The sequence below is a fragment of the Neoarius graeffei genome, chromosome 27 (genome assembly GCF_027579695.1).
Source record: "Neoarius graeffei isolate fNeoGra1 chromosome 27, fNeoGra1.pri, whole genome shotgun sequence".
NCBI classification, from domain to species: domain Eukaryota; kingdom Metazoa; phylum Chordata; class Actinopteri; order Siluriformes; family Ariidae; genus Neoarius; species Neoarius graeffei.
In genome coordinates this window covers 55,816,613-55,829,076 of record NC_083595.1, presented here as the reverse complement: position 1 = coordinate 55,829,076, position 12,464 = coordinate 55,816,613, and the positions used below count along the sequence as shown (strand labels likewise).

The 12,464-nt window shown below is 43.2% G+C and overlaps 2 protein-coding genes across 2 annotated transcripts in view; one reads left to right on the top strand and one right to left on the bottom strand.

The window, feature by feature from the left end:
* The first annotated feature begins 2,970 nt into the window (after positions 1 to 2,970).
* On the top strand, positions 2,971 to 5,060 carry plekhf1 (pleckstrin homology domain containing, family F (with FYVE domain) member 1). Its single transcript, XM_060911905.1, has 2 exons — positions 2,971 to 3,166; positions 3,578 to 5,060. Exon 2 carries the CDS (start codon positions 3,584 to 3,586, stop codon positions 4,388 to 4,390), a length of 807 nt encoding a protein of 268 aa, XP_060767888.1. The 5' UTR covers positions 2,971 to 3,166; positions 3,578 to 3,583; the 3' UTR covers positions 4,391 to 5,060.
* A 4,721-nt stretch (positions 5,061 to 9,781) lies between these two features.
* LOC132875118 (protein C19orf12 homolog) overlaps positions 9,782 to 12,464 on the bottom strand; it is a 20,986-nt gene continuing 18,303 nt past the window's right edge. Inside the window, exon 3 of the mRNA XM_060911741.1 lies at positions 9,782 to 10,727. Within this exon, the coding sequence (XP_060767724.1) occupies positions 10,462 to 10,727 (266 nt within the window). The 3' untranslated portion in view covers positions 9,782 to 10,461. The remainder of the gene's footprint in view (positions 10,728 to 12,464) is intronic.

Sequence of the window (12,464 nt, the reverse complement as noted above, 5' to 3'; positions counted from 1 at the left end):
GGATAAAGCGGCTACAGATAATGAGATGAGATGAGATTGGGGGGGTTAACTCTTTGTTTTTTGTTTACCTCATAATTCCATCTGTATTCCAGATGTTATTTCATAGTTCTGATGTCTTCAGTTTTGTTCTCCAGTGTCGAGAATCGTCACAATACAGAAACACCTGTGGATGAGAAGAGTAGGAGTGTACAAACTTTTGACTGGTGCTGTAACACATTTCTCTTGATGAAGACATGCAGTTGGATAAACCCAGTGAGATTTTTGTTTTACACACACACACACATCCTGTTTAACAGCCCCAGGAATTCAAACATTGCGGAAAAAGAAATGTACAGAGTACCATCACTTTCAGGAATCTGATTAACATCAAGGTCAAGTCAGTTTTTTATCGCACTTTTAACAACAGACATTGTCACAAAGCAGTTTTCCAGGAAATTAAAGGCTTTAAATATGAACTAATTTTATCCCTAATTTATCCCTGATGATGAAGCCTGGGGTGACAGAAAAACTCCCTCAGACAACACGAAAAAGAAATCCTGAGAGGAACCAGACTCTAAAGGGAACCCATCCTCATCTGGGTGATAACAGATAGCGTGATTATAAATAACTCACTACTATAACTGTGGAACCAGGAAATGCATTATAGTTTAACAGGAAGTCTGTTTTGTTGAAGTTATAAACTGTTCATTGATGGAGACTTGAGTGTAAAACTGTTCATGACAACTGCAGTCTTAAAGTTATCATGGGGATTGGAGTCCAAAACCATCGGAGCAACACTATAAGAGTCCAGAGTGTCTTCTAAGTGTGTCTTTAGACTGTCCACATGGGGCCGTCCTCCACAGGAGCGATGTGATGAGAACCTCAGCTAGAAGTAGGGCATCAGAATGGATCGGACAGGTCCGAGGAGCAGGAGAGGTTCAGCGCCACTGGGGTCTCAGTAGTGACATGTAATGTGTGTGTGTGTGTGTGAGAGAGAGAGAGAGAGAGAGAGAGAGAGGTGGTTAGGTTTGCCCAGTGTCACCTAATGGTTTACTACAGTGTACATTTTGCACTGAGTGCAAGCAGGGACTCTGGTGAGACTAACTATGACATCATAACTAAAAGGTGTGTGTGTGTGTTTATATACTACTGAGGACCAAAAGTCCCCACAAGGATTGTAAAATCTGAAAAAATCAACCAGTGCTTCCTCTCTGTGGTGAAACGTGTAGCCTGTGAGCAAGTTGTAGATAAAATAATGTTTTCAGCATCTCACTCTGTTGATTTAAAAAAAAAAAATCACTGATTTCTGTGAAAATGAGCGCGAAATGTCTCTTTACTGAACTCCAGAGTTTCTTCACTGCAGCATCATCAGTTGTTCCCTCTCCTCTTCCTCTTTCCACTCGTTCACTTGTCTGTCTTTCACCTCTCTGACTCTCATGATCAGTCTCAGTATGGTTCTGTCCCCGGTGGTCACGCTGCAGTGTTTCTCAGGACGCTGTTATCACTTTACTGTGACTCAGGACTCCGGCGTGTCTGCATGTATAAAATACTGATCACCTTCGTTACTCACGCCACGTCCTGAACTACTGCGTCTCCTTCAGTTCAGTTAATTCACCTTTTGTCTCGTTCACACTCACTGACTGCACTGATTCCAGAGTTGAGTTTGAATCTGCACTTTACTTACAGACTAACTTCACATATGTACAGAACCCAGACCCTGACCCAGACCCAGACCCTGACATTCTCATAGTCTGCAAGCTTTGTGATGTCAATCTCATCTCATTATCTGTAGCCGCTTTATCCTGTTCTACAGGGTCGCAGGCGAGCTGGAGCCTATCCCAGCTGACTACGGGCGAAAGGCGGGGTACACCCTGGACAAGTCGCCAGGTCATCACAGGGCTGACACATAGACACAGACAACCATTCACACTCACATTCACACCTACGCTCAATTTAGAGTCACCAGTTAACCTAACCTGCATGTCTTTGGACTGTGGGGGAAACCGGAGCACCCGGAGGAAACCCACGCGGACACGGGGAGAACATGCAAACTCCACACAGAAAGGCCCTCGCCGGCCACGGGGCTCGAACCCGGACCTTCTTGCTGTGAGGTGACAGCGCTAACCACGACACCACCGTGCCGCCCCGCTTTGTGATGTATTTACAAATATTGTATTTCTAAACACTCTCTTTTCCCCTCGTTCCTCTTCTCCTCACTCCTTTATCTTCGGATGGATATTTGTTTGTGTTGCACAGTGGAAGTTCCTGTAGAGTTCCTGTTGAGTTTCTGATTCCTTTCATTTGACAATTACACAGTTTACACCACAGAAACACAGCGTTACACACATTTACATATACTAATACACAGCTCTCAAACATAACACACTCCACCAGGACGCGTCCCAGACGCACCACATCAACGGATCAAATAATCAGTGATGTGGTGAAGTTTCCTTTCAGGAGAAAAGTGTGTGTGTGTGTAGTTTCTGGAAGGAGTCTCCAGTGTCAGTGCTGTGTAACAGTCAGCAGTGAAGCCAAACTGTAGGTTTTCTGAAAGAGGGTTGGTGTTTGTCGTGTTCTTCCTGACTTGCTGTCAATCAAAGTTTATGTATTAATTCATTCTCATAAAAGTTTAAATCCAGTTTAAATAAATAATCAGGGATTAAATCGCAGGACGTAATCCAGAGTGAGGAAAGGCGGCCCCGCCCGACCTGAAGGAATTCTCTGTCATGAACTTCAGATTGTCCACCTTCACCACTGTCTCCAGGAAAATCAAACAAACTCCGATTACAGATTTACTTGAGTGTTTCACAAACATCATGTGAGCCGCAGTGTTTTACTGCTTACAGATCTCCATCTAAATATCAGTAAGTACGCAGAAGGTCAGTGCTGTGGTTTGTGTTTTGCTGTGTGTGTGTGTGTGTGTGTGTGTGTGTGTGTGTGTGTGTGTGTGTGTACAGTGTGGTTTTCTGCTTTTCTCTTCAGACACTGATCTCATTTTTCTGAGGTTCTGAGAAGAAGCAGAAATCCCCATGAGCCGGAAAAACGAGTTTACCTCACATATAAAGAACTGAGACAACTTCCTCATCACACACATTTCACACACATGATCTATCTGCCTGGAGACCTGAAACCAGAGGAAACCTTAAACACAGACTGATCACTGAGAAAACTCTTCAACAATCAGGTAAATAATTCATCATAAGCATCTGTTAAACGTGAATAATGTTTGTGTTCTTCTTTAACCTTTAATATTTTTAAATCTTTAATCTTTAAATGACTTTCATTCACTTTCTCAGAACCTCGTGCCGTTCCTCTAAAGCATAAATCGTAGTGTTTATGATTTCAGTTTTAATCTGGTTCTGCACTTTGATCTCGATTCCCCAGTTTTCAGTTTTTAGCTCGAGTGATTTGGACTTTTTAGTCTGTGATGTGACCTTGGCAGTGTGATGACTGACTTTGACCTTGCTTTGAGTTTTTAATGGACAGAGTGTGAAAATAAAGATTTACAGTCATCTTCTCGACGTTTCATGCTGCGCTCTAACACTCACTGATCACTCAAGTTAATCTGTAATCTGATTGTTTTATTTTCCTGCAGACGGAGATGATGGAGGACAACCGTGAGCGTATCATTGCCGTGGAGAACTCCTTCAGGTCAGGCGGGAAGCCTCTCCTCGTGCCAGGTCGTGTCCTGATCGGAGAAGGTCGCCTGCTGAAGCTGTGCAGACGCAAACCGCAGCCCAAAGCCTTCTTCCTGTTTAATGACATCCTGGTGTACGGCAGCATCGTGGTCCCAGGCCGCTGGAACAGCCACCAGAAGATCCTGCGTCTGGAGGAACTGGAGCAGGAGAACCTGGAGGACGGAGTGGGAATGAGGAACCAGTGGCTCCTCCGGACACCACGCAAGTCCTTCCACATCTCTGCGGCGTCGCTGAAGGAGAAGCAGGCGTGGATGGAGCACATCGAGTGCTGCAGGGTGGAACGCCTGAAGCTGCTCGGTTTGCCCACCGCGATGAAGCCGTTCGCTGCCATCTGGGTCCCTGACACCGCCTCGACTGTGTGCATGCGCTGCACAGAACCCTTCAACGTCACCCAGCGTAGACACCACTGCAGACACTGCGGCTTCGTGGTGTGTAACTCCTGCTCCAAGAGTCGCGCCGTCCTCACACACATCTCATCCAAACCAGTCCGGGTGTGTTGCCTGTGTACTGAATCTCTGTGTGAACGGAACATTAGCAACGGATCGTTCCGGAAGAAGGACTCGATCAAGGAGATGCCTGAATACGAGGAGTCCAGTGACGAGGACCAGGACGAGAACGACACACATACTGCACGTTTCAATGCTTACAGAGAATCCAAGGCTCTGTACTGCTACTTTAACCCCCAACACCTCAAACCTCCACAACTGTAGTGTGGACTTCTACAGAACATCGACACCTTCAAACAGGGTGAAGAAGACACTGTGAACAGTGATAGTTCTCTACTAAATAAGAGGACGAACACACACTCATAATCATCATCAGTTTCTCCAAACACTATTTCCCTCACGTCATCTCTTCCTCTTCATCCACACCTTTCCATGTTCCAGTGAGAGGAACCGGTTCCACAGGAGCTCGGGACAATGTGGGATTCAACACTAATGTGAACAACTACACGATATAAAAACAGAAACATGTTCATAACTTCTTTAATATTATTGTAATCTCAGTCTTCGTGACAGTGAACAGTTTGTGTCTGAATTCTGATGCTGAGGTCCAACAGAAATGTTCTGCACTTTTGTAAATCATGATTTTATCAGAAACAACAATCATTTTCATCAAATGAATAACTCTGTCACATCATGTTCTCTTTATTTATGTATTTAATGAGCATTATAAGGGAGAATTGTTATTTTGTGCGACACGGTGGAGAGAGCACAGGAGGGAGTCGCGCTCAGTGACGTCACTGCTCTGTGCCGAGTCGCCCTCTAGTGGTTGCGCGAGGTGTGACACTGTTTAAAAATGTCTGTGGATTATATGACTATTTATCATTTAATATTAATTTTATAATTCAAGTACGAATAAATATCATTATAAAAACAAGCAGTGGTATTATTATTATTATTGTTGTAGGAGCGCTAAAGGGCAGTGGTTTGCAAAATAAAGTAGCTCCAGAACAGACTGAAAGCAAAGTTGCCATTCTTTGTGTGTGTTGGAAACCTGGGGCCGCGCGGGTTCACAAAGAGTTTCATCTGAACGTTAGGAGTACTCCGAAATCGCACTGAAAGTTTTTATGTAGGAGTTGTTTCTTAAAAGTAATTCGCAGAGCCACTGAGACCTACTTTTAGTTAAGAAAACTGTGAACTCTTAAACTAAGAGTAACTCTTTGTTGCTATGGATGACGTCAATTCACATGCACGAGCTGAGACGCAATGACAACGGTGATTGGTTGTTGAGTGACAGGGCGGGTCACTGGAAAGTCATACGTAATGCATCAAGTGAAAATAAGGAAACAGTCTTCAAAGCTGGATGAAAGCCTGTGAAAAGATAATGGATAGAGAAATACATGTATGAAGAGAATTAAGTGCAAACCCAAAAATGATGCTTTTGACAAATAAAAATAAGAAGATTGCGGTGTGTAAATTGTCAAGGGAGTAAAAGTGCCTTTTGCCTTGTTAGTTGTTCACGTAGGCCACTTATTCAATAGGACAATTATCCAATTTAGGACAATATGTTGCATACTTTAAATGTCAGCACGCACGTAACCCAAATTTGTTTTCCATAATGGATGAAACGCCTAGACGGAAACAAAAGCCCAGTTGGTGCTCCTCGCCCAGTTGCTGCTCCTCGCCCAGTTGCTGCTCCTCGCCCAGTTGCTGCTTGAACGCAAAACAATAATAAAAGGAAAATGTGGCTCCGGGGTAACAAGCAAAACTAAGAGGGCTGCATGGGAAAGTGTCTCGTTCAGTATGAATGCTGCGTTCCCCGGAGTCTCCTGCACAGCAGATGACTGTGGAAAGAGATGGTATTCACTGCAATCTCATTCGAGGACTGAGACTGCAGCCTGCAAACGAGCCATCAGTAAAACAGGGAGGAATTAACATTGCTTATTTAGCCTACCATGCAATTTACAAAAGCTAAATGCAACATAATATTTATGTTCTTGGTAGACTCTTTTATCCAAAGTGCTATAGTGATATGAAGATGTTTATGTGAGGTAGCCCGCTTTGCATGTCATTGAAATATTCTATGCATATTTTAGGAGAAGGCTCAGCACCAAAGCCTCTGTCCCCAGTTACATCAGTGGCGTACAGCGTGCTGCGGTCAGATACAAGCATCACTGGGACTGAGGGTGCTGCTGACCCAGCAATGCAGTTATTGTTACAGATCGAGGCGTAAGCATTGTGCAATAATCAGACACTGAAATGTATGCATAGTGATATTTCATGAAAGAGTAAACAACACCCAGCTCCCAAAAACATGCTCACAAAGTTATCCGAATAACAATATCTCCTCCCTAGGGCACAGGAGGATCAACACCCAGAAGATCCTCCTCTTCCTCGTCTCCCATGTCCTCTTCCATCTCCTCCACGCACTCTTCCTCTTCCAGCTGCAGCGTCTCCCTCCAGTGGGCCTCTGTCTCCTCCTGCCACCCCTCCCCTTCCTGCTGCAGGTGCCAGTTCCTCACCCCTGATGGAAAAAAAATGAAGATGGAAATACGCGTGCTTAGAAGGCAAAGGAAGGTTTTGAAGGAAAAAGCGAGGCTCTTGAAATTAAAGAGCGAATATTACACGTTGCTAATAGACAAAATGAAAAATGACACTCAATAAATGACCCAGGATGAAATGTTTTGCTGTTTTATTTTTTTCTTACCAGTGTGTATTCACAAAGTGATCCCTGTATGCCAGTCCACTTTGTTCCACTTCATCCAAGTTTATCACATTTTCATTGCCATCATCATCACTGTTGTCATCATTGTCATCATCACTATCCTCCGGCTGTGGGATCTTCCTTTGCCGGCAGAGGTTGTGAAGAATACCGCACACAGTGATAACTCTGCTGGCTCTCTCTGGGCTGAGTCTTATTTCACTGTGTAGTGCAGTCTGCGTTTCATTTGGCCTATTCCTCTCTCCACAGCACTGCGTGTCCTTTTGTGTGCTCTAACATACACCAAGAAAACAGTAAACATTGTTAAATATGTGTGCAGTCTTTAAGTCTCTCATCTCATCTCATTATCTGTAGCCGCTTTATCCTGTTCTACAGGGTCGCAGGCGAGCTGGATCCTATCCCAGCTGACTACGGGTGAAAGGCGGGGTTCACCCTGGACAAGTCGCCAGGTCATCACAGGGCTGACACATAGACACAGACAACCATTCACACTCACATTCACACCTACGCTCAATTTAGAGTCACCAGTTAACCTAACCTGCATGTCTTTGGACTGTGGGGGAAACCGGAGCACCCGGAGGAAACCCACGCGGACACGGGGAGAACATGCAAACTCCACACAGAAAGGCCCTCGCCGGCCACGGGGCTCGAACCCGGACCTTCTTGCTGTGAGGTGACAGCGCTAACCACTACACCACCGTGCCGCCCCAGTCTTTAAGTCATGATATGGAATTGTATAAATTGTAAATAGCCTTAATACTGAACAGTCATGACAACCTTACCTGTTATAACTTAACTGTGGTCCCGGCTGTGGATCGAGGTAAGGAGTCAGTAGCCGCCTTTTGTATGGATATCCACTGTCCCCCAGCAAATGACATCCAGCTGGTACGTGGGGCCCCTCAAAAAGCTGCCTCAAACCACTCTCCATCAATATTCTTGAATCGTGTGTTGATCCGGGCCATTTCGCAACAATGCCCAGTATGGTGTAATGTGAGTCAAAGACAATTCATGTGTTTATTGAATGGAATTTTTTGCGATTGACAAACACGTATTCATCCTGAGAGGGCACAATTATTCTTATATGCGTCCCATCAATGGCACCGATCACACCGGGCATACCTGCGATCTCCATAAAGTTGCCTTTGATCCTTCGTTGATGGCGATGGTCTAAAGCAGTGTTTCTCAAACTTTTTCAGACCAAGGACCACTTTGTCCCCAAAAAAAATTTCAGGGACCACCTGTCAACACCCGCCCCACACAACACACACACAGACCATACAGAGATGTGTACTATTAGGTGCTTTTAATTGAAAAAATTATGGTTAACTAAACACATTAAAGGCCTATCCATTCCATATCCGGCGTGGTTTTTAAAGGCAAAAGTATGGAGGTTTAAAATTCAGCAAACAGTTAATCAGAACATTTCATATCAATAGTTTAAAATTGTTCAAAATTAGGAGGAACGTGAATGAACTGAAATGAACAAAACAAATTTTAGATTTAACAGATTACACTTACGGTACTTGTCTTCTGCTCAAAACTGACTCTTTTCTCTTTTTTGCTGGCTTCATTGCCTCGTTGGCTAAAATCTCATAGCACAGGACACAGTGGGGATTGGGATCTTCAGAATCCCCAGTCCAGAAAAATCCCAACTTTAGATGTTCATTGTGGTATTTTCTTTTCACCTTTGCCGTTGGTTTAGTCTGCCGAGCTTGTTTTTCTTGTTCTTCCTGTTTTGGGGACTCAGTGCTAACTGAATCTTCTTTTCTTTGCATTTTCTCCTTATTGATGCTCGTGTCGGTAGTGTCAGGTTTCTTCCTCTTAACTGAACCTGTCAGCCACTTCTCCATCGCCACGAACACGAGCTAGTTAGGATTAGCCTATTATATGTTCAGAATTTTCGTTTGCTTGTTTTCAGGTCTGCCTGCCTGTGAGGCAGAGATTTGTGAGGTGACTGTTGACGGGAGGCGGAATAAGAGCATGTGCACACTACAAGTTTTATGTGGTGCAAATTCAGATGCAGAACGCTTTTTAAATAATAATAATGATGATGAAATTACAGGCCCGTTTGATTGCCGTTAAAAACAAGATCGGATAAATTTAACTTTCTAATAATGTTACAAAGCGCTTATCTTGAAAATGCCGACGACATTTGTAGATCACCTCGCGGACCACACTTTGCGAAACACTGGTCTAAAGGGAACCGGATAAACTGACGGATTATATGGGGTCTACAGAGCGCGTTGATGGTTTGATTGATGGAACGGCTTACTGATGGCTGTGATGGTCCTAAATTGTCCGTGTTGCAGAGCTGCATTTTCCCCGTAGCCAAATACCGGAGTGTTGACAAACACTTCAACTCTGGCGTTATCGGGTTGTTTCGGTTGGTTGGGGACGTTATCGCATCCCTCACCAACTCAACTACAACTTCTATCCCTTCATGATCCATTCGGTATCTTTTTAATAATTCTCTATCATCTAACGTCTCTAAAACATTGCGTCGTGGAATGACAGCAGCCATTTTAGGGCTTTTTGTGAATAGGTCTTAGTGAGTTAGGAGTCCTCTGGGCTACTTCTAAGCTCTCCCAGACTTAAGTGCTACTTTTAGGCCTAAAATGTTTTGTGAATAACTCTTATTTTTAAAAATTAGGAGTCCTAAAGTTACAACTGACACGCCCATTATTTTCAGGAGTTTCTCCTAAATTCGCCTGTTAGGAGCTACTTTGAGCCTTAAGATTCTTTGTGAATACGGCCCTGATGTTTACAATGAATGAAAACAGTGAGATCTGAGTTCACAGCCAATTTATTAACTTTGTAACTAAACTGAATGTGCAGTTAACGTGCTGTTCATTAAATTTCATTTGCACTTTAACTGTTTTTCAGTCAGAACTGATTCTGAATGTAATAAATTATAGATGCAATAAATCATCATTGAGTTACTTTTACTCCAGTTCTCATTTTATTAGATCATTTTTATTCATTATTTTGATAAGAACTGTTACTTCTACTTGAGTAATTATTATTATTATTATTATTGAGTAATAATTTTCCTTGAGTAGTTTTTGCTCACTCGACCCTCCTCAGCTCTCTGTGCTGCAGTTTCACATTTATTCTGCTTCAGCTGGAACCTTTCAGCAGCAAAACACTCACTGCTGAGCTTCAGATTTAAATTCTAAACTTCACACTAAATTCCACTGGAATAATAATAATAATAATAATACATCATAAGGCACAGAGCTCATTACATTTGATCCTAAACCTGTCAATTTTTACATTCCAGACATGTTTAAAATAACAAAAATATAAACTAAAAAATTAAATGCTATATAACTCCAATAATTAGTAACGTAACCAAGAGATTAGTCTAAACTAAAAAAAGCACTTATTAAACTTTATTTCTGTAAACCTAATTTAGTTACTTTGTTTCTTCTCACACTTTCACACCAAGAGTTAAACTTTTCACTAAATTTGACATTTTAAACTAAATGTGTGAAATGACACGCATTCTTTTCTTCAGTTTCTAAAATTCTTCAAGCAGCTAAATAAAATTTAATTAAATTAAGTGCGCAGAGGTGAACCCAGTGAAGGCTGATGGTGTAGTGTGCAGCTCGTGGTCTCAGTCTCCATATTGGATCTCAGCGTGCAGCTCCTTGGTGACGAAGGTGAGGATGGTGGTTATGACGCGCTCCTGCATGCTGGCGTTCCCCATCACAAGGGCGATGAGCTGCACGGCGTCGGTCCAGTCCAATGAACCCAAAACTGCCATCACGTCCCCGTAAAGCTTCCTCTGCTGTGGAGGGGGCAGCTCCATGAGGATTTGAGGAACCGGTTTAAACTGGCCTCTCGTCATTCCCCAGCCCAGGAGACCCCCAACTGCCCCACCTCCAACACACACACACACACACACACACACACACACACACAGAAAAGTCAAAGAAACATTTTTATTCACGTTATAATTACTATCCAAAGAGGAACTCGTACTGCCGAGAATTTCCAAAACAACTTTTTAAAAATATTCATTAATTATTAAGAACCTATGGAACCTCAGAGAACCCTGAGGAACTTTTTTTTTTTTTATCGAAGATACGAGCAGCAGCCAGCTTAAAACCTGAGATTTTTTTAAAACTTATTTTTAATACAAATCTTAACACATATTTCATGTCATATTTTATATAAATTATTGTTGATAAATTATATCGGCTATTCCTCATTTCCGAGATTCACATTCCTTCAGATAACTTATGACGATGTCTCTGGTGACTAACAAGTCCAATTTTCACATGAAACATTCTCCCACACAGTCTGCACTAGATCTCTGGTGGTGAACGTGGTAGAGTCTGTCTCATCTTTCTTCTCTTATGTTTCTCTTCTATATTGTGGCGTCGGTCAGCTTCAAACAGCTCGGCAGCAGTTGCAGTTGTCTGCCGCCAGGTTTCGCGATCTTGAGCAAGGTCTTCCAAGGACTTCGGATCCATGTTTGCCTTCTTCAATGTTTGTGTGAGCTGGTCTTTATATCTTCGTAAGGGGCGACCACGAGGTCTTTACCCAGAGCTGATCTCACTAAATAAAACTTGTCAGGGTAACCTGGATTCACTCATGCGGAGTACGTGACCTGTCCATCTGAGTCTATGTTTGACTATCATTGCTTCAATGCTAGTCATTTGTGCTTTGTCTAGTAATGCAAGGTTGGTAACATACATGTAGTCCTCCCATTTAACGTTCAAAATTAATCTCAACTTCCGTTGATGGAATTGTTCGAGCTTCTTCATATCTCAGAGGTACAGAGTCAATGTTTCCCAACCGTAGAGTAATGTTGAGACAATAACAGCTTGATACAGCATGAGCTTAGTTTGTTGCTTTAGATCTCTGTTCTAGAAAACGCGCTTAGATAGTCTGCCAAAGGCTACATGGGCAGCACGGATCCTGTTCTCAACATCTCGCTCGGAACTGGACTGATTTGACAGCATGCTTCCCAGGTATGAGAAATGGTCCACTTGTTCAGGTGGTGTGTCAGACACATACACATCAAATTCTGGAATAGTCGATCCAGGTGCAGGTTGAATTAAAACCTTTGTCTTCTGGGCATTGATGGACAGTCCAAAACGATCATATAAATATTTAAAGGTATTAATAGGGGGCGGCACGGTGGTGTAGTGGTTAGCGCTGTCGCCTCACAGCAAGAAGGTCCTGGGTTCGAGCCCCGTGGCCGGCGAGGGCCTTTCTGTGCGGAGTTTGCATGTTCTCCCCGTGTCCGCGTGGGTTTCCTCCGGGTGCTCCGGTTTCCCCCACAGTCCAAAGACATGCAGGTTAGGTTAACTGGTGACTCTAAATTGAGCGTAGGTGTGAATGTGAGTGTGAATGGTTGTCTGTGTCTATGTGTCAGCCCTGTGATGACCTGGCGACTTGTCCAGGGTGTACCCCGCCTTTCGCCCGTAGTCAGCTGGGATAGGCTCCAGCTTGCCTGCGACCCTGTAGAAGGATAAAGCGGCTAGAGATAATGAGATGAATGAGATGAGATGAGGTATTAATAGATTCTTATCATTAGTTTTCTTTTTTCAGACATGTAAAAGTTTTTTCCTTTACCTGGAAAGGAAAAAACTTTTACATGTCTGAAAA